Raw genomic sequence first — 21,914 nt, forward strand, 5'->3', positions numbered from 1 at the left:
AAGTTCCCAACCTTGGGATTGTTTAAAATAGTCCTTTCTCAAAAATGATGTTGTTGCTTCTGTGTGGAGGCAGAAGTTCTGAATGCTTGGAGCTGACAATGGCAAAGCCCTTCATGCAGGTGCCACCTCCCTGCCACTGGCACTGGCAATATCCCTCATCTGGTGCTCCTCATCTCCTCTCAATATTCTCCCTTTGTATCCAACACCTGCCTTGGAGGAGGATCATCCCCCCAAACTGAATATTTCATGTAAGGCTCCTCCTTCTCTGTGTATTCTTGCAGCAGGACACAAGAAGCCAGAGGGGGAAGATTTGTAAGCCAAGAAGGTGGTGCATGGCTTGAAAGAGGTGATGCCAAGGGGATGCACAAGGCACTTCATTCATCTGCATGGATGGCTACTGGAGCCTGGACCGGGTGGTCCAATCCAACTGCACAGACCTAAAGAGGCTCCTTTTCACCAGGAAAGGACTAATACAGGAAACTGCCAACTTAAAACACTCTTAATAATGTTTTCCTATTTCTTTAACACCTCTCCCTTGGGCATTCTCTCCTCCCTTCACAGCGTCTTGGCCAATTAGACTTGCAAAACAAACAGAAAACTCAATATCCCCAGGAGCAGGGATTGCAGGGTCAGGGGCCCCATCAGGTGCAGCAGGGGCTCCAAGGTGGGTCACACCACAGGAGCAGCTCTCCTGCAGCCAGCAAGGCCCTTTCCCATCCCTGGAGAGGGGGGCCCCCAGCCAGGCACTGAGTGGGGGGACAAGCCATGGTGGGAAGGGCTGTCCTCCAGGCACAGGCACTGCTGGATGCTGGCACCGAGATGGAGCAGGGCTGTGCCCCAAAGCCAAGCCCCTCTGGACCCCCAGCCTGGGTTTGTAAAACATCCTTTTCCTCTTGTGGAAGTGAAACAGCCCCAAGCCCATGTGCTGAGGTGATCATGGCTCTGGACTTTTGCTGTCTAACCCTTCTTTTGTGTCATATTCAAGCTGCTCCCAAGCTGCCCTCAAAGCTTTGTCAAACCATTGCAACTTTTACAGAAATTCATCAGTCAAAAACCTCTACCTTTTGTCCATGAGTAGTGATAGCATCAACAGCATTCAGATCTATTTTCCTCACAGGACCAATCCTTTACTCAAGTTTATGCTGATTCTCTTGGTTGCTCCCATTCTGGATGCAGAGCTGTGCAGAAGCATTACCACAATGCCACTGAGAGAAGCTGTGCAGAGTTCACAGCACAAAATCTCTGACTGCTTTTAAAAATTCGCAACACAGTTTTGTCAGCCCTCTCTTTTTCCTCCTCCTTCTCTTGGGGCTACTCTGCAGTTGCCCCCTTCTGAGTCAGTCAGTCTTTACATTCCCTCCCCATCATCCCCAGCTGAATCAGTAAATTCCCCATTGCTGTCCCAGGAGCCTTTACTTTGTGCTCCGCAGCCTGAAGATGCAAACTGGGATGTTTGGTTGTAGGATCATAAAATCCTAGAAAGCTTTGGGTTGGAAGAGATCCTGAGGATCATCTTATTCCAATGCCCTGCCATGGGCAGTGATGCTCCCCACTGAATCAAGTAGCTTAGGGCCCCATCAAACCTGGCTTTGGTCAACTGATGTTGTCTGTCTTTGTTAATTGTCTGGCATGGGGGTAACTTGGAGCACCTATTTAGGAAAAGAGTCCCACTTTTTGGGCTCTTGGGCTGCCTTGAAGCAGAAAAAGGGTGATTGTTCTCAGGGGACAAAGGAGCAGGGCAGGCAGGGTGTGCTGTGACCATTGCAAGGCTACATCTGTAGCCCTGTGCACTTTGGCAGACACTGTTCACCTCACACTCTGCTAAGGCATGGCAAGAGCTGCCTTCTCCTCCACAGCCAGCGAGGAAACCCCACTTCCCGTGTCAGCACAGTGCACAGAGTCACCAACGTGAGGGTCAGTGCGAGGTCTGGAGGGAGCAACGCGCCTGGAGCCTGAAACACATCCTGCTCCTAATCAGCAATAGCCACCAATACCTCATCCCAGTCCATTTGGGGTCATTTTTTGCAAGGTCATACAGTGAACCAGGACCAGAATTGAGATGCTCCTCTGCTGCTGGATCCTCTCTCCCAACAGAGCTGGCAATTGACTTCAGCTTGGCTGCAAATGTTTATTTGTAACTGCAAAACATCAGTGTCACTCTAGGACTGTTAAAACTGCCAGCTGTCAGGAATTCTGGGCTGGACACACAGGAAAGGAGAGGAGATGTGTGTCAGAGAACCTGCTGGCAGGGAGGATCCAGCCGCATCTGTGAGCTGGGATGGAGGGAACTGCGCTGACAGCTGGGCACCAGCCCATGGAAACCCTGCATGGAGAGAGCCCTGCAGGCAACCCCAAAGCTTCAATCTGCAGGCACAGGCAAGTCAAATCCAGCTGTCTCCTGGATGAGAATTCCAGGGAAGAACTGGGGTCAGGTGGGAACCATGGAGGTTGTCACCCACAGCCCACAGCGTCCAAACACCTCCTGTACATCCACAGCCATGGAGAGAGCTCACAGAAATTTTCCATTCTGCTGTCAAAGCAAACCAGATCCCAGCTCTCATAGCTGAGCACAGCCTGACCACAAGAGTTGTGCCAAGTAGGATTAAAGCAGCTTGTTTGGACCAATGGGTCCCTTTTTCCTGCTGACACTCGTGGGGAGTGTGGGAGTGTTCACCTCATGCTTGGGGTGAAGAGCCTGTCTCCTGAGGTGGAATGGCACCATTGGAATGGCATCATTGGAATGGCAGTGTAACCCTCATTATTCTAAGAGATTTATCATCCTTATTTGCATCACAGACATTAAGGATCTAGGTGAGAACAGGACTTCACTTACCACCAGCCACAAACCCTGTGGTTTGAAAAATATGTAGTTTAAAGAGACAATATGAAAAATACAAGGCAGTACAGCAGTGTCAGAGAACATTTAACATCCTTTCTTCCCCAGCCCCACCCCAGATATGCCATGTACAGCTCTGGTACCAGGGGAGAAAGCAGGACAGTGCCACACCTACAGGGAAGGAGCCAGTGGTGACACCCAGGCAGATGCCGGCCCTTGGGACACCAGCACATTGGGCCTTTGTACTGGCATCAAATACTCAATCTCAGTAAAATTTAAGTGCTTTTTTACCAGTGACATAGCCGACACTTGTTTCGCAGTCAGACCGATCAAGTGGAAATTACCAGCTGCAAGAATTTTGCACTGCAATATTCAACGGAATCTCTGTTTTCAGGGGCAAAAAGATGGACAGCAACACTCCACGGAGCCGTGTCCCGACGGGAGCCGTGTCCTGCTATTGCCACCTCGTGGGGCCTCGCAGCAATGACCCGGTCACCAACAGGGTGGTGGCGCGGGAGGGGCCCGGAGCGTTCTCATCGCAGCAGGTCCTGCAGCGCTGGGCTCTCCAAAGGCAGCTGCAGCCAGAACCAGAGGGAAGCAATTCCCCAGTTCACTAAATGCTGTGCATGCCCTGTAGAATAGTCAGGGTTACAGAACACTCATCACCTCCGGACAAAGGGGACATTGCTACAGAGTCCTGTTCTCTGCTCAAGTGCCATCCTTGCAGGACCCAAAGGGATAAAAAAAGCTGCAAACACACAACCGCTACCTGACCTCACTGCCCTTGCAATGGGGAAATGTATGAGGCATTCGTTGGTTGCTGAATAATTCCTCCTCTAAATCAGCAAAGGAACTAGGTAGGATTTGCACAGCCTGATAAGATTTAGCACAACCTGATAAGGTTTAGCTCCTGCTTCCCACAGGAAAGCTTTCTTAGGAAATCCTAGGACTTCTGCTCTGTCTAGAGCCCGTGACACAACCAAGACACTTACCCATAGGTGCACTAGGAAGGCCTTTTAGCAGCTTGCTTCTGCTCTTTGTTGTAGAAAGCAAACACACAAATCTTCCAGAATCTCTTCTAGGACTCCTGGGATTTCCAGTCAGCCAGGAAAAGCACAAAACCAACTCTGAGGTCCACCGGCGAGTCAAGCTCGCCCAGCAACTGGAGGTGAAGTGTGGGGTCGTTGCCACAGCTGCAGGTCTGCTGGGCTCCACTCGTGGCTGCCTCGGCCCAGCCCCAGCCCAGTCCCTCCCTATCCTCTCACTCACATACTGGGAACTTTGTAAAGGAGCTTTTCCCAGATTCTCCTGCTTCGCTCCTGCCCTGGGAACTCTTTGGCTGGGCTCAGTCCGAAGCCGCTGGGGCTCGGGGAAAAGGAGTTGTCCTGGCTGCAAAGTTCATCTCTGAGTCCAGGCAACGCTGGCTGCTGCTGCTCGGAACGCCGATCCCCGGGATACAGAACTACTGTCTTTTTCCTCCTCCTTCTCTTGGGGCTTGTTTCCTCCTAACCTTGTTACTGCTCTGCTCTGTGATGTCAGTTCTGTGTTCAAGCCGTTGCTGTGTTGTCCCAGCCATTTTGCTCCTGCTTTTCCCTCTGCTCCCTTCTCTCCACTGGCTCAGCAGCCCTCTCCTGCTGCACCCACGTGCTGAGGCGGCTATGACAACCACGGCTCCTCATTTGCCTCTTCCTGGTAAATTTGGCCTTGGACTGTGGGCTTTAGCATCAGCAGCCCAGGTGCTGCTATGATCCTGAGCACGCAGGGGACAGGAGGCAGAGTGCTCTCTGAAAGTGAGGCTTTTGCCTTGAAAAGGGACAGACTGCTTTCCCAGGAATGTCTTTCACAGGATACATGCCCAGCTTGGGAAGAGGCAAAGGCAGAGCTGTGTTCAGGTGAGTGTCCTGTGGACAGAAGGACTCATTTTCCGGGGAGGATTTTGCCCTGGGCTACAGGAGGAGGAAACCGTGGGGCGGTGCGCTGCTCCTGATGGCAGGAGAATGGAGTGCCATGCTGGCCTTGTTTTAACTGGTCACATGAGATCTGGGTCTAATTCTCACCAGTATCATGGGAAAAGCTCCTGTGAAATTCAGTGGGAATTTAATCACTTATTTCCCTGCTCAACTTCAACTTCTTTTAGACCAGCTTCTTTTGTGGTAGGAAAAATACGGACTTTTCACCACCTGAAACAACTGCCTGGGAGCTGTTTCTTCCAACCCGGCTCAGAGCAGAATAATATTCCATGGCTACAAGGCCATGCTTCTTGCACTTCAAAGTCACTGTGGAGAGGGTTTATACTTGTTATTCCACTTAATGTTTCTGACTTTGAAATGATTATGGGGTCTCCTCTGAATGCTTTATGGGGTAACAAAACTCAGAAGAACAGGGCTCACTCCAGCTGAGTAAATAGAGGCTATTTTCATAAATCTTCAGACTATTGGAACATGAACAACATTATCCTATGTGCATTGTTATGACCTTGTGTTTGCAGAGTCATGTTGAAGCTCAGGCTTGTGCTTTCATCCTTGTCTTCTATTAAGTCTAGAAACTTCAGGTAGCCCCAGAGAGGGTACTCCAGTCCAATAAACTCTCAGAGCCCCAATTGAAGCTCTCTGTAATCAGCCTGGGTGGAGATCACACTGCTTTGATCACCTCCTTTTCCTTGGAGGGAGCCCATCAAACTGCCAGGGAACCAGGAACAATCATTTCCAGTGATTCTGAGTGAAATCAGCTCCCAGGTACATTCGTGGCTCATATTCTGCTCCGCACCAAAGGCTCCCAGCTCCGGGGCAGCCAACAGCCCTGGACCCCTCACACCTGGGCTGTGTCCGTGTGCTCAGCATGGACTGTCATTCCTGGTGATCTGCTGCTCTTCAAACCCACAGCTGGGGGAAGTGCCTGTGGAGATGGTGTTTTTCTTCCAAATTCAGCAACTTTTTTTTTTATTCTTCACAGTTTGCAAGTTGATTGTAGCCAAAACTCACACAGCCCTGCTCTATTTGTTTTCCATCTACTTTATTCTTACTCATAAGCTTAAAAAAAAAAGAAAAAAGAATTCAGCTAATAAAACCAAAGTATTCTGCTACAGTTCATTATTTGGGCTGAAACACCTTCCTTTGTGCTTGTTTGCCCATGGGGAAGACATGGTAAGTCAGAGCCTCTGCAGTCTTCCCAACCAGGGAGGCAGAAATGGAAAGAAGAAATACGGAGCAGTTTTTCAGTTGATACAAATCAGCACAGGTCCCTTGTTTTCCATAGAGCTTTCCTGCTTTTGCCAGGTGAAGATCCACACCTGAGCTTTCTCACAGGTGCTTGTGATGAGCCACTGATAATCCCACAACAACCTGCTGGGCAGTAGCACCTCAGTCCTAACATACAAAACTTCATAAGCAGCCCTAATATGCACCACAAAACCCAGCTGGGTAGAGATACAAACAGGTGTAACCTTCCTGGTGTACACAGGAGCACTCACAAGTACTTCAATCAAAGCATAAGTCTCGAATAATACAAAGGATGGATGAGGCCTCCATTAATTTTGTTTCCTCTCTGTTCATTAATTGTTCAGAAAAACACAAGTTCATTTACAGACATTGCTGTTAGGTCTTGTGAAGGTTGTGGATCACCCAGCTTTTTCCAGGCAATGGAAAAACTCGGAATAGTAAGGAATTAGTTCCTGAAGTAATGAGGCTCTCATCAGAAAGCTTGGAGGGAATGGACAGCAGAGAGGAGGACACTGTAAGGCAGAGAAAACAGGGAAATCCTTACATAGACACCTGTTTTTAAAAAATATTTATTTGTAGTGTGTATTTCAACTGACCAGACAAAGTCAGTAGCATTAAGAACAAAAAAAAGGTAATTATACCAAATAATATGAATTGACAAAATGAGTTCTGTGGAGTGAAGGAGATCTGTAAACCCAATCCAGAGCAGGCTGGTAAATCTAAGTATGACACAAATACAGAGGAAGCAGAGTACACACGGACAAGAACACCTGAATTCAATCCAGAGAAACTAAATGGAACAGAAGAGTTTCCCCTGAGTCTTATGGACTAAGATTTGATTTTCAGTCTATAGCTCTATCTTTGGCATGGTTAAAGTGACACAGCAAAGCCAGATGCACAGTGTCAACTCATTGAAGCAGGACACACTTTGTGAAATGGTAAAAATAAAATGGTAGAGTCTATCAGTGCTCCCATACAGGCCTGCAGTTGTTCTGCACCTGCACTTTGAGACTCTTCACAACGAGATTATAAAAATGTTGAATCTGCATTGCATTGCATTGAATAGACTGAAAATCTTGAAGCACCATGACATGAATTTCTTTAGCAGAAATTGTGCCCCCACAACCTCAACTTCTTGTTTCTGAGTTTCCATCAGTAAAAAGGGGAAATTAAACACACATAACTCCAGGAATGACCAATCTGGTGTTAAGAGGGGACATTGTGACAGCCTATTCCCACTTCTTTCTGTGCTGTGGGTATTTATTAGCAGGACCAAGTGGTTTACATTCAGAATTTTTAGGGCTATCCCCTTGGTTGCCCATGACAGTAATCCCTGTAAAGGGCCTTCTGTGGCCTGCCTGCCTTCCACACCCTCCCACTACAATGTTATTTGGTTGTTTACTGTGCCCAGACTTAATCTTCACCTTCAGGATGTTATTTTCTTCCATATTCTTCTGTACTCATCCAAAATTTGCCTCAAAGTTTCATATCTGAGTGTATTTATCTACCTTTTGTTCTTCCTTTAGGATCTCAGTTTCACATCAGCTTAGAACAACAGTTCTTGCAATTAGGTTGGATAACTGCAATCCAAAATTTTTCCTAGGCAAGACTCCAACAGAGTTAATTGGCTTCAGTGGGAGACTTGTCCTGAGTAGGAAAGGCAAGTTTTGGCCTCAAGGAGACTATAAATTCCAGTTTAAAAATCAGTAGTTGTTCAGAGGTTCATTCCTGTGACAACATCATTCTTTGTGTTTCCTTTCCTGAATTCCTTTCCTAGTCATAGGAGGAAAGCTTCTGGCACCAAAATCAAATGATAATGTCCTGGCCACCTCCCAAAATTCTGTTACATCTCGAAGAAAGCACCGTTGTCTCCAGGGGAGTGTAAAGCCTCCAAGACGCCGGGTTTCCACGTTTTGTTAGGAAAGTGTTTTTCACGCCGGCAATAAATGAGCCCTGATAAGAACTGTGCCCCTGCCAAACTCTCCAGTTGCTTTACATGATGCCACCAGTGCTTCTATTTCCCATATTGCCCCTCCTCCCCCCTGCAGTATTTAAGGTGTTCTCCTTATCTGTGCAGGAAGGGGACTGCTGGCCAAAGGCTGCTGAGAGGGTTCTGCCCGCTCAGCCCAAGTGGCACCACTGAACTACAAGCACAGAGACAGGGGTCCCATTCCACCACCACACATCTCCCTTCCTTTTCAGAAGCTGTAGGCCATGCTCCTTCCTCAGTGTAATTCCCTTTGTAGTAAAACATGCACATTTGGGTCCAAAATGGTCCAAAACATAAGTAAAAAATTATAGACACTGTAAGAAAATTAAGTCTCTGTAACAAAGCCATCCTACAGCTTCTTGTAACTGCATGAAATCCACTTCTTTTTTCATATCTGAGATTCCAAACATTTCCCATTCTTTCAATGCTTCAGTCACTGAATTACATCCCACTTGCCAAGGAAATCTTGGGAAAACAAGTCAGTCATATAATGCTTCCCGTAGGTCACCAATTCCTGCCGGAGCAGCCGGAGGGGAACGGAGCCGTTCTGAACCAAACACTCTGCACGGAGGCTGTTCTAGGAGTGGTCCCCTGGCCTCTATCAAGCTACTGGATTTAGGTCCCCAGATGATCTCAGCTACTGTAGAACCACATGCAGAGCCTCTCGCCTCCCAAACTTATGACACAAATCCTTTATGACCTTGTGAGCTAATGCAGAGGGAAATGGGACTGGCACCACCCTGTTTACAAGGCCTGGCCTCTCCATGGAGAGCCCCGGGACTGAAAATGCTGCTGCACCCCCACTGGTGTTAGAACAGAAGTGCAAGTTTAGGATAGAGGCACTTTAGGTAAGAGGAGCTGTTGCTCACTGGTTACAGCATATACAACAGCATGTGGCTGAAGTCACATCCAAGTTTGGGTCTAGCTGATGTGACTCCTGGATTTCATGAAAGAGCAGAGATGGAAATACAGATCCTGGTATCAAATGAACGCACAGCAGTGACAGTGTGACATCCTGTGCCAGTCCCATGCTCCCCAGTGCTCGGCTACCTGCAGCGAGCACTCCAGAACCACAGATCAGAACTGGGTGGCCTCGCTCCAGAGAAGGGAGTATCCAAAGTTGTGAGACAAGCTCGTGAGAAGGGAATAGATGAGATTTGCTTTTAACTTTCTGGTCTGAAGATGTGCCTGGAGCAGGAGGTGTTTAGCAGTTTTGAAGACAAATAAGTGCACAAGAACCTGTGAAAAGACCCAATTTCCCTTTGCCCTCTTCTCTCCCCTCTGTGCCTTCTGTTCTAACACTGGGCCAAAATGACTGAAAGACATCTAAGAAGCCTGGAGCTCAGTGGAGAACTGGGGCTGAGTTTTGCTGTTTTAACAGCAAAGACTTCCTTGACACAGTATTTCAGCTATCTATCACTTCAGAGAAAGACAATATTTCTGCACTGAAGCCAACACTTCACAGACAAATAATTTGAATTCCTCCATGTTTGCTTCCTCTGGACTCCAGGAAATGAAATATAACTCATAAAAATACCCATTTTGATGAGGGTTTAAACTGAAAAGTAAAGACTAAAATGCCAGTCACTGTACAGCACTGTCAAATTTTTCCCACATTGAGTAATTCTGGTCCCTAATGGAGTTCACACTACCTACCTACCATAAAACGTCTGTGATTTAAACTGTTTGATGAAATATATCTTAAATCAGATTGAAAACCAACGCTAGAATCAATGGGACACTAAATTACTTGACTCTCTTGAGCTTTGCCCTTGTGGAGCACTGTCAGTCAGCGTGTCCAAACATCTTTCCACACACTCCGCAACGATTCTGAAAGTGGGTCATTAACACATTTTGTCATGTTATGCAATTTCTCCGTCTCCTCTAAACTGGGCTTTTTTCCAGGTCCAGTAGCCAACAATAAATCAATCACAGTGTCTCACAAGCCTTTTGACTTAAATCCTATCCTGTAGGTTGGGCTAAAACCAGAGCAGGAATCACTGCAGGAGGTGAGGCAGGACAGGGCTAGTGGTGACTGCTGCTTAGGAGGTGTTTGCTTGACCCACTACTGTTCTTGTTGCCATTCTTTGTGGACTCCTCTTCAGTATCTGTAAGAGAATCTTCCTCCTCTTCATCGCTCCGATCATCTTTCAAGTCCTAGGGAGAAGAAAAGACTGTGAACATATTCTACTGCCCCCCAGAAACACACCCTGCCCCCAAAATGGAGAGATCGCTTAACAACACTTTAATCTTGCAGAACCAAATGTTCTTTAGTCAAAACTTCTTCCATGGCCTCAGCACAGCCACTTGACCCCTTCTTGCTCATTTCTGCTTTTCCCTGTAAAGTGTTACTATTAATCCCTGGGTGCTGTGGGATTAATTAACAGCTGTGAAGTGCAGCGAAGATGAAAAGAATACTGTTTAAAAGCTAAATATGATGAATACACTCACCCAAACACAGGAGCTGAGAGACTGCCTGCTTCTGACAGGTGTAAACTAAACCAGTGATGAGTTGTGCCAGCATCTCCCGGCACCAGCTTTGCTCAAAGACACTTGCTGACCCTAAAATGTTCTTTCCTGCTCAGTGGTGTACACAGCACGTCAACACTGGCACAGGGGAGGCTGTGTCGGTACAACTATTGCATATCTTGGGTTTATCACTCTGCTAAGGAAACTGCCCAGGAGAACGGCTGCTCCATGAGCAGGGACAGAAGGGGTCAGCGAGGCAGTCTGGCCTTAGGAAAATCCCTCCCCAGCTCCATAGGGACAGCTCCTAACATTTGGCAATCATGCTTCATCCCAAACAGTCAAAAATGGAAGGAGTGAATGTTTCCACCACACAGAGAAAAGTCATCATGTCTATCCATGTTTCAGGGAGAGGTGAGACCACGCTGTGCTGTTTGTCACGGCACATAAAATACACCATTAGTCTCCTATTTCTCAATTCTTGCCATAACCCAAGGCCCTACGGTGTGTTCAGAAGTTTGCTTCAAACAATCAAGGCTTCAGCATTAAACCCAAACACCCCTACTTTCCCTTCAGTGCACAAGCTCACAAGAGCAGCACCTGCCTGGAAGACTTTTCATACCAACGAGTGACCTGCTCCATAGACTTTGGGCAGGAATGCTCTAGTTAGAGATGTTGTACATCCAGAAAACTCTTCCTTCTTCCTGATTCCTAAGTGGTGCCCAAGAAGAGGCACCACTTTGTTGTCTTTTTGTACTGAAGGATGCTTGGCCTGAGAGAAACCTGGGGCTTATCCTCATGACAGAGAGAGTGCTGCCTCCCGAGCTATGTGCTGGAGCTGGCAGGAATGTCAGCACAGAAATCCCCTGCCTGCACAGCCACACTGGGACCACTCTGTTGTGGATAAATCTGTTTTTATGTCATCCATCTGGACCTCAGCTACACAAGCAGAGGCTGCTTGTTGTCCCTGTGATGTGCCAAGGTCAGAGCAGTGATACAGGGAGGAAAAACCAGGGTTGTTCCTGCCCCTCCTGTATGTGCTCTCAGAATGAACTAACAATTCCACTTCCTTAGCGTGCTGCTCTGAGGTCTTTCTTAAGCACCAAATTCTTGCAGAGAAAATAAATAACAGCCCAGTAATAACTCATCCCATTGCAATCTCATATCCCTTTATATATTACACTCCTAGTAAAAGGTATAGGGCTAGAAAGCAAACTAAAGCCTTATCTCTGGCTCATCACAAACTATAAACTTCCTGGAGATTTTCTTTTGCCTTTTCCCTAACAACTTACAAAGGGTATCAAAACAAACAAATCTTACTGTAAATACTGTAAAATAAACTTGGCATGCCATCAGTTAGAGAAAAGGCAAGACAGCCTTTCCCACACAATTTATGAGGTTCTGGCTCTTTCAGATCACCTCGCTCCCTCTTGGTATTTTTGCCATTTGTATTTGCAGTAAAAGACAAATGCTGAGGGGGTGGGGAGAGGATTGTTGCTTTTCTGCCACCATAAATGTTTCAGAAAGAAAAACAAACTAATCCTAAGCAGTGTCTGATGCCAAATCCACTGCACTCCCTGGAAGCACTCTCATCTCCCTGCAGCTGCACTGTGGGCAGTGACAGGGAGCAGCATTTTGGGGCTCACCAGGAATAGAGTCAGGGGAGTTTGTGGTATTTCATTTGGAGTCCCTCCTTGTGCTGCACACAGGTTGCTGGTGCTCAAGCATGTGCTTAAGAAGAGCTGGCAAACTGCTCTGCTTTGAATGATGGCCGCTGTGTGATATTGATTCCTGTTTCCTATAGGAATGAGCTGGCATTTCCAGCATGGAACTGGAAACTCAGAGTTCGCTTCCCAGTTTTAATGCTGTCAAGCTGGATGCTCTGATTAAAGGCACTATATGTAGTAATTAAAAATCATGTCATGTTTTTTCCAGCCCACTGTAAAATGCCTGCCTTTGAGAGAACATCTTACAGATTTCAAAGCAGCAGAATTAAATTTCTTTGTATTCTGAAGTAATCACTGCAAATTTCTTAATTTTGGGGAAAAGTGTTACTTCTGAAATCCTGATACTAATCAAGAAAAAATGCTGCTAAATTAAATCTAATTTTTACTATATTTTGTACTAATAAACTTGCTTCCTGACCAAGTGCTTTTACAAATTCCTGCTTTAGGAAAGTCTGGCCATTTTTGTCTGGCTTGTTTAAGTGACAGAACTTGAAATAGCAATAGCTTCATCTGTAACTGGAAATCCAAACAAACCTGTCTTTGCAAACTGTTTAACAGACCATTATAAATATATTAAGATATCCTAAGTGAAGTTTGTGCCTCTTAACTTTGACCTTCTAATACTAACAAAAATTGTAACATTTCTAGGATTTTCCCTGCCTTAACACCAAGATGTTTTCTCTGAGCCCCTCACATCATATATTATACTCATGTTTTCCAACTCAAAGGCTCTACTCTGACTGTTCCTGAGCAGCAGCAGATGAATATACTATCAGGAACACAAGAGCTGGCAAACTGTAAATACCACAGCTGAGGCCATCATTAATACTCAATGCTTTAGTTTAATGGCATCAACTGCATTTATTATACTTCAGCTGGTTTAGAGTAACAGACAAAATGGATGTGTAGGTTTTCTGTTCTGGATGACTAACCAATTTAATCTTTCTAAATGGATGAATGGTTTCAAGGTTTATGAGAAGCACCGCTAATGCTATAAAGTCTGCAAGAGAGCCATTTGTAGTGAAGCCAAAGCCGCAAACTTTTATAATCTTTTTTCCTTTTGTTTAACCCTTCCACCTGCTGCTCAGTCTGCCTCTTTTAGTTAAATGAACCGTATTTGTTAAGGTAGTTTTGGCTTCTTGCATTTCACTGCTGTTAGAACATGTATCATTGAAGTCATTAGCACTACATGAACTGTAAAGGACCTTCTAAGCGACTTCACCATGGAAAAAGACTTCTCAAAGTTACAAGATGAACAAAATTCATAGGCCACCTCCCAGCCTCTTGTAAGCAGAAAAGTACTGGTCAAATCTCCATATAAACTAACAGAGAATTTACTCCTAATTGTACAAGTTTGTCTCTCAATAAAGCACTCAGAAATCACTTCCCTCTTGACAAGCCCTTGGCCCTGCACTCCGCTACAGCTGAGGAGAGCAGCAGAAGGACATGGCTGTGCTGACAACTGATGGAAGTGTTGGTTTCCTGTCCCCTGGGCTGGTGACACCATGGGAACATCACTGCTGAAGTGGTGCTTCCCTCCTGCCCCCCTTTACTGGAAATGTGGCACCTTCGTCCAGTGCATGCTGAGGTCACACTGCAGCCATGGCTCCATATCTGCCACAGCAGGGTAGTTCAAGTGGAAAGCGTAAGAGCAGAGGGAAAGACAGTGCCAAGCAGTATTAAAAAGGCAAAAATATATTGTAGCAACGTGGACTGATCCTACAAACAGAGAGGAAGCCTTAGCAACATGCCTCTGGTTTCTCAGAAGGGGAAGGGCCCTTGCTAGCAAATGCACTGTCAGTTCCCTGTGAGGCTGGGGAGGCCCTGGCACAGATTGCCCAGAGAAGCTGTGGATGGACCTCTGGGAGAGTCCAAAGCCAGACTGGACCGGGTTTGGAGCAACCTCCTCTAGTGGAAGGTGTCCTTGCCCGTGGCAGGGGGTGGGATGGGATGAGCTTTAAAGTCCCTTCCGACCCAAACCAATTCTGTGGTTCCATGATTCCTACTGTGTCCGTGTGAGGGTGGGAGATGCTCCAGACCTAACTCACCTGGCGGGATCAACACTGACTTCTCAGCAGCGTAAGAAGATTTCAATTTGGCCTCTGACTGGACAAGACTAGAACCAATTAATCTTTTGGGTTAAGCATAGTTTACACCCACAGAGTTAACTGGATTTCTCCTACCAAGTACTGATGTATCAAAACAATTCAGAGCTGATTCCAGAATTTTGTTTTTTAATCTGGTGAAATTTAGATTTTTGGACTTTCAAATACTTATCATTTAGTTGGAATTTCCTGACTCTTAAGTGTATCTTCTATTAAAATCAGAACCTTATACCTTAATTCTACCTTTAAAATATTTTCATTTAAACAGCCACAAACACATTGACTTGATCTTGATTTTTCAATGTAAAGACAGTAAACTCCACAGCACCTGCACATATGGAAACAGCTTGAAATACAAAGATGAAAGCTATTAGTCAGGTCAGCAACCACCACCTCAAATAAAAGAGATAATAAACAAGAGATAATAAAAAGTCGGTCCAAATAGATAGAAAGGGGGTACTTTTCTAACAAATAATACTATAAAGTTGATGAATCTCTGAGTTCAACATGTTGAATTCAACATCAATAATTCAACTCAGCTGACATATGACTTAATAAGTCTTTACTTTCCTATTGAGACTAAGCAATATACATTTGGATTCAAGCAAACTCTTCTGTATTTCCAGCCTGGAAGATTTTATTGGAAAGTATATTTCCCTTTTCAGCTCATACACACTAGGCAACATAAATAATGTTTATCTTCCGTGGAAGATGCATAGTTGGACTCTGCTTTCTGCAGTTTTTAAATGAAGATGCAGACTTTCTAAGTTAATTGAATTGGACATCTTGTGGCAAAAAGTCCTCTTATTTAGTCTATCTCTTCTATGTAATACCCATTCCCCAAGCTTTGCACTGGCAGTTTTCGGAGGGGACTCAAAGAAGACTTGTAAAAAACAAATTTAAAGTTACACTAATTCCACAATTATTGAAAAGAATAGCTTTATAAAACTAGATGTTGCTACTAGAACATGTCCCTGATTTTGACTGACAGGATAAATTTAACGCCAAGAAAACCTCACTGGTGGTGTCACTCAGCACAGCACACCTGGAACTGGGGCTCTAATGCCCCGAATGTTCTGAAGAACTAAGTCATTGTTTACAGCTAATCATGTTCTCTGTGGTTGCAGCCGAGTCTGCTGGCTGAGTTATTGAAATCCACTGACTAAACCTCGCACTGCGGCGTACGGGGCTTTACAATAATGTCAAAAGCCCAGGAGGTACCGAGTGAGTCATAATGTCCCACTGCTTTTTGAATTATTCCAATTTTAAATCCACAGTTGGCAAAGAAACAAAGAACAAAATAATAGGCATTTGATGCTGTTCTCTATAGTGAACTTTTTTTTACCCTAGGACAGAACTCGCGTTAAGCCAAGGAGTTCAGTGGTATGAACTTTTATCAGAACATGCACTTTTACTCCTTAGAAATGCTGTTTTGGCTACAGAACAGCTGATCAGACACTCATGCTGCTCCTGGTGAGGTATGATACTGCACTTAATTAATGTTTGGAAACAACACAGCTGCTAAAGAGTATTCCTACAGAAGCCTTGCAGCACTGTGTAGTGAGACCACAAAGCACAGGTAATGTGACAGGCGCTTCTGTCCAACAGGGACATTTCTCTACATGTGTAGACACAATTCCATTCCTGTTGTGATGGATCTAAACCTTATATCCACACTTAAACATCAATCTAATTTTCAGTTGCATACCTAACAACTAATTAATTTTTTTTTCTTATATTCATATCACAATACCTAAAAGCATTTCCACACAGTCCTTGTAAACACCCTGAGATCAAGGCTGGATATGGAATACTTTAAGTAGCACTCAGTGAACAAAGTTTTATGCAGTTTCCTTACTGAGCCAAATGATACAGAGATGGGGACACCACTCCTCCCCCACCAATTACAGAGGGACCCTGGAAATTGTGGTAGGCACAGCCTAAGTTACACAAGATGAATCCCACCCTGAAGCTGCTTTACACCCATCCCTGCCTGCTCAGGCTGTCTTCTGTGCTTCCTGCTGTGGGGAACCTGCAGTGTCCTGTGCCTGATCAAAAGTCCCTACAATTGTGTTACAGAGGACAAACTGCTCCTTTAAAGGATTTCCTCCCTTCTTGCCACGTAATTATGATTATGGAGCACTCCTAGGTCCTCCTAAGGAAACATTTTATTTAAATACAAGACAGAACAACTTTCTTTCTCAATTGATATTAACCTATCATTAACTAGCTTTATTTCAATCTTTTCTTCAATCAATTCACCAGATTGCAGTTCAGTAACTCCCTCTGAAAGTATAAGAATTATTCACCTCATAAAGTCACAATTCAAACCTCTGCAGAATATATTAAAAATAGTAAATGAAGGCATCAAAAGTTCTGTAAAGGCTTAGGCTTTGCTCTGTGAACTGATTTTTGGCAATTGAAAAAAATAAATACATATGCACACTATTACATATATATAATTTTTATATAGGCGTATATATAAAACTAGCAAGAAATTGAACATTTCATAAAGATCTTGCTAGAAAATTAAAAGATACAAGCAGTTACAATGAGAAGCCAGAAAACCTGTCAGCAAATACCCTTCTGTGAACAGCAAGGTAAAGCAATTAAATTTTAGAACAAAAACTTTACCAACATTTGTCTTTTCTCTGAATCAGGAACTTGCACATCAAAAGAATAATTTGGATCAGGGATTTACTAGAAGTGGAGTTGCCTTGTGCCAGGGAACTCGCAGAGAGGGGAGGGGGTGCTTGTTTGGCCAGATCCATTGCTGGTGAAAACTGACACAATCCCATTGAGCCGCGCTCATTCCTACCAGCTGAGAGCCTGGCCCCGGATCAACACCGCGGGAATGGCCAGGCCAGGAAGCTTCAGGATTGCATGGAGGCTTGGGATTCTATTCTTAGAGGCAGTGGTCATCTGCAGCTCCTACTGAAGTCAAACTCAGCGACTTTGGAAAGAGCAGACTTTTATTGCAGCACATCAGAGCTGTTTATGGCACGGCCAATGTGAGACAGGCAAAGGGAGCATCACCCCCAGTTTGTTGGATTCTGGCCAGAGGACTGAGGCTGCTCCTGCACAGTCCTGTGTGAGCACAACAGGGCTGTGGAAGGGTACTTTGCCCAGTGCTCCCACCCCAGCATACCTTCACCACCCCTCTATTACAGTCAAATGCTCACAATTTATTTTCTGCGGTTTCTTATTAGTTCATTCCTCCACAATGGTCACAACAGCCTTTAACCCAGGTTTTCAAACCTTTACCTGATTTTTATATAATGTTCAAGTGAGAAATGTTGTGGAATTATGGGCATTCTAAGGAGAGTTTATTAAAAAATTAAAAAAAAAAAAATCCAGCAAAGAACATTGTTGCTGTATTGAAACCTGAGAAATATATTTTAGTGTGTGGTATAACATACAATACACTAAGCATATATAACACACCTCCCTGGAAGTCACTGCTCAGCTGCTGACCCCTTTCAGAAGAGAGTAAATGTAAAGATTTAAATAGAAATCTGCCTTTTAACTCCCAGTGCCAGGAAAACTGGTTGAGGCTCCAGAGACCAAAGAGTGCTCTTGGACTGGCACAGTGGAGAAGAACTGGTGGCTTTTCCTCTTTCACAGGCTCTGCTGGGCTGCACACTTCGACAATATCCATGGCTGGGGGCAGCCTTGACTCCAAATCCCTGGAAGGGCAGGACTCCAGGCCTCCCCAGCTTCTCTGCTCCTTGCCTGTCACTGTGAATATGAGCCAGCAAACCTCAAACTCTTCTATGCTCCTTCTGCCTGCCTCCCACCCTCCTCCCTTGGATGAATTTGGCAGCATCAAGCGAGACATGGAGCCAGGCTTTGGGTTTAACTGGATTGCTGGAGCATAATGGGAAATATGCAGATGAAAGAAAGTCATAACAGGAAGTAATTTCCCTTTACTAGGGCACAAGCCTCCACACTGCTGACCTGGCTGGCTAACTCCCATCTCCAGGCTATTAAACAGCTCACGTCCCAAAGGCAATCATTTTAACCAACTGGGAAGGCTCCCAGACTGACTGGTTTTTATGTCTAAGAGGGAAAGCTTTCATTTGGCCTATTTTGTTCCCCTGATAAGCTATCCTCATGAGAAAATCTGCCATAAATGTTCATCTGTTGAGAAGCAACAAATTCAGCTTCTCCACAACCTGTTTTCCTTTAAAATGGAGAAAAAGAAACCCCTACTAATCTAGTTCAACCTGTTTTGTGTTTGTGCTAACCCTCCACTGAGAGAACTCAAACTCCAAAGCAGAACATCAGTGTGTATTGGCCCTTCCCAGTCTAGAAGGGAACAACAAAACATCCAGGAAAAGCTTTTCCACAACTTCCCAGTTCCACAGTCATGACAGTGTAACTCACTAGATTATCATTATCCTCTAAAATGTATTGCTGCTTTTAAAACAGCCACTTGGAATTAAAGCAAGTGCACCTGTAGGTCTGTTTTACCAGCACCCCAGCCCTAACTGGGCAGCACAGGCCTAACAAAACATGCAAGTAAAAGAAAACAAAAATCTTATGTGTCTCTAGGTTAGGAAATAAACCCTGTCCTCTGTTTAAGTCCTGTAGTATGGTATTTTTCTGAAGGGAATGACTTTTCACTGAATGTACTAATTCTCATTAAATTTCAATTTGTTTGATGCAAGCAGATCAAGCATAAAAAAAGTAAGAGGAAAAATGCTGCAGTAGAAAAATGATGGCTGGGAACAGCAGAAGTATCATAACAAGCACTTCACAGCTCTCATTTCAACCCAAAATAGTATTTTCTTATTTTCAGTTTCCCCTACTCTGTTTTTAGTCATTCTTTGAACACTAACTCTCACTGTTGCCTTGGGAATTTGGGCCAAATAAGGAATGAACAAACGGACAAGGATATGCCCAACCAGTCTTTAGAAAGCTTACCAAGTACAAAATGCCAAAGGAATATTGAACATAGACAGGTTTTTAAAGAGCGACTAGTCCAAAATCCTGATCTACAGCAGTGCAGGGTCTTTTCCCCTTCAGGAAGAGGAAAGAACCACAGTGAATCCAAGAGAATTGCTGCTGATGACTCCTAAATAACAGCAGCCACTAGTGAGCAGATCATTGCCTTCCTTGAAGGTGGTCTGATGGTGACAAAACAATTACAAGAGCAGGAAAACCTATTCCTGGACACACTACAGTCTGTTAGAAACCTGCCATTACCCTCCACTGATGGACTTTGCATCAGCCCTGAAGTATCTGAGACATGTGGGACATCTTGCCCATTTCCTACAACTTACACATATTTTTCAAGATTTAAACCACTATAGTCTCAAAACCTTAACTCAGTGTGTAATGGGTTTAACATATATTTTACATCTTAATTTGCCATAATAATGTGGCTATAAGCTGCTGTCATTCACTCCCTTTTTCTGACCTTGGAAATAAAATGTTTAATCTCCATGGGATTTTCCTGGCGAGATGTTTTAAATCAGTGCATATGTATATACTTCTCTATATGCTTTTTCAATTTTCCTAAAATATTCTCATATGTGCAGACATGATGACTAGACATGTTTCAGTGGTGCTTGAAACTTGATACAAGTGGGTAATTTAACCATGTAATTGAACAATATTACAGAAACACACGGAGTTTCCTAGCAACAAAAGGCCTTGGACATCAAGATGGCAGCCAGCAGCTAACATTGCAATTACCTGACCTAACTTGAAAAGAAATTACACTGAAGAATGTTCTCCTTCCTCTTGAAACAGAACTGGTACATGGCTACAGGTCTGACCTTGAAGAGTTTTCTTACAGGCCTTACTCCCACACAAGGTGACAAATGTCATACGAGAAAGGACATTTAGGGAATATTTATATTTTCCAGAGGTAAGAATAATGGATTTGAAAAATTTAATTCCGTACCCTCAAGTTTACCCCCATGGAAAACAAAAGGCTTTTTAGAAGTAGCTGAGTATAGCTGAGCTCGTGGATGTAGAACTCGCCCTTGTTAGGGCATTCCCAGAGTACCAAGGGAAAGGTGCATCCTGGAGACCACCAGTGCTGCTCTGTGCCACCAGTCTCTGTGCCAGAGACTCCCATGCCTGAGAAAACAGGACACACAGGGATGGCAGAAGATCATCTCCCTTCTTTCATTTTCATCCATCTCTTGCTGCAGTATTTGGGAGGAGGAAAAATGCAAGATTTTTAGTCCAAGTTCTTTTTTGCTGAAGCAAGTCAGTTGGCTGAGCAGTTATCCCAGAGGACTGAGGATAACTGTCCCCTCTGTGGGTGCAGAGGGGAGGTGACATCTGAGATGAAGAGCTTCTGACCAGCCACTCTCAGTCAAAAGCCATCTCCTCCTCAGGGGGAAGAGCAAAGTGTGGAAGAAGCCACCAACTCTTGAGGCTGCAGTGACCCCAAAACTCCAGGATGGCTCAAGGCAGAGAGGGCACTGAAAAAATTCCTTACACCCTTCTATGCTCAGAACTTCCTTCAGTTAAACAACAACAGAAGTCCCTATTCCCAGTTACACCATGACCTCATTTTTCCATCTGAAGTAGCTAACTGTTACTTCAAGAAAAATATCAAAAATTTCTAAGTTTTCATTCAGAAAACAGGCAGTCTTGGGCAGAGAAACAAACCCCTTCTAACAGGAGGATGATGGTCTACTGGTATTTCCCTAAAATAGCAGCAGCTATTTGTGTGCAGCATGTCTACAACAAAGATGTTGGTATAAAAATGCTGCCTTGCTAACACCATTCTTTTCAACATTGCCTTTCCAGCTCTGGAGGCAGTGGCTGCTTTCACAGCCAAGTTTGCCACTGCTATGGAAAACAGGCTGCACATGCAAGCCAGCTGAAGTCATCCAGACTGAAAAGGGCCCAGGCTGCTGCTGCTACCACTGTAAAAATGTTATTTGGAAACCCTCTTCTCAGAGAGCTGTATAAGGAATCAAAAATCCATGGTAGGGATGCAGGCTTGGTGCTTTCCCATTTTTTAGCAGTGATGAACACAACAAAGCTCTTACCTCAAAACAAAACATTTTTGCCCCTTACAAAGGCACACAGGCAGGGCACAGGGGCCTTATATAGCTGGCCGGGCAATGTCCTCTTCACCACTGCATCTGAGCACCTTCTTGCACTGTGCTCTCAGAACCCCAACCAGTGTGGATGAAGAGCTCTGCCAGAGCCTTCCTCTTCCTCAGCTGGGAGGCACAGGGATGTCTCTCCCTTCATCAGAGGGGTTGTGCACAGGGAACAAGAATAGCACAGAGACAATGCCAAAATCACAAAAGAAAACAAGCAGTACTTTACCACTCAGTAAGTCATGCCAGAAATAATGTAGCAATTAGTCAAACAGAGGTAAATGACACACAAGAAATACAAGATTCTCAGTGTCTAAGGGAACATACAAGCTTGTTTTAGAGGCAGAGCAACACAAACCATTTCCTCCACAGATTTGTCCCTTCTGTGCTGCTGTTTGCTGTCTAACGAGGTCTGAGTTTGTAACTACTAGGGCAGATGTTGGGTCTCCCTATGATACCCAGCTGTCTATTTGCATAAGGTTTGACAGAATCCAAAAAT

At 44.7% G+C, this 21,914-nt stretch overlaps 1 protein-coding gene across 3 annotated transcripts in view; it reads right to left on the minus strand.

Annotated features, from left to right (window-relative positions):
• Positions 1-6,580: 6,580 nt before the first annotated feature.
• CERS3 (ceramide synthase 3) overlaps positions 6,581-21,914 on the minus strand; it is a 43,745-nt gene continuing 28,411 nt past the window's right edge. For all 3 annotated transcript variants that reach the window (XM_069025297.1, XM_069025296.1, XM_069025295.1), the window contains exon 11: positions 6,581-10,201. In XM_069025297.1, the coding sequence (XP_068881398.1) occupies positions 10,070-10,201 (132 nt within the window). In that variant the 3' untranslated portion in view covers positions 6,581-10,069. The remainder of the gene's footprint in view (positions 10,202-21,914) is intronic.

Source organism: Aphelocoma coerulescens, chromosome 10 (assembly GCF_041296385.1).
Source record: "Aphelocoma coerulescens isolate FSJ_1873_10779 chromosome 10, UR_Acoe_1.0, whole genome shotgun sequence".
NCBI lineage: Eukaryota > Metazoa > Chordata > Aves > Passeriformes > Corvidae > Aphelocoma > Aphelocoma coerulescens.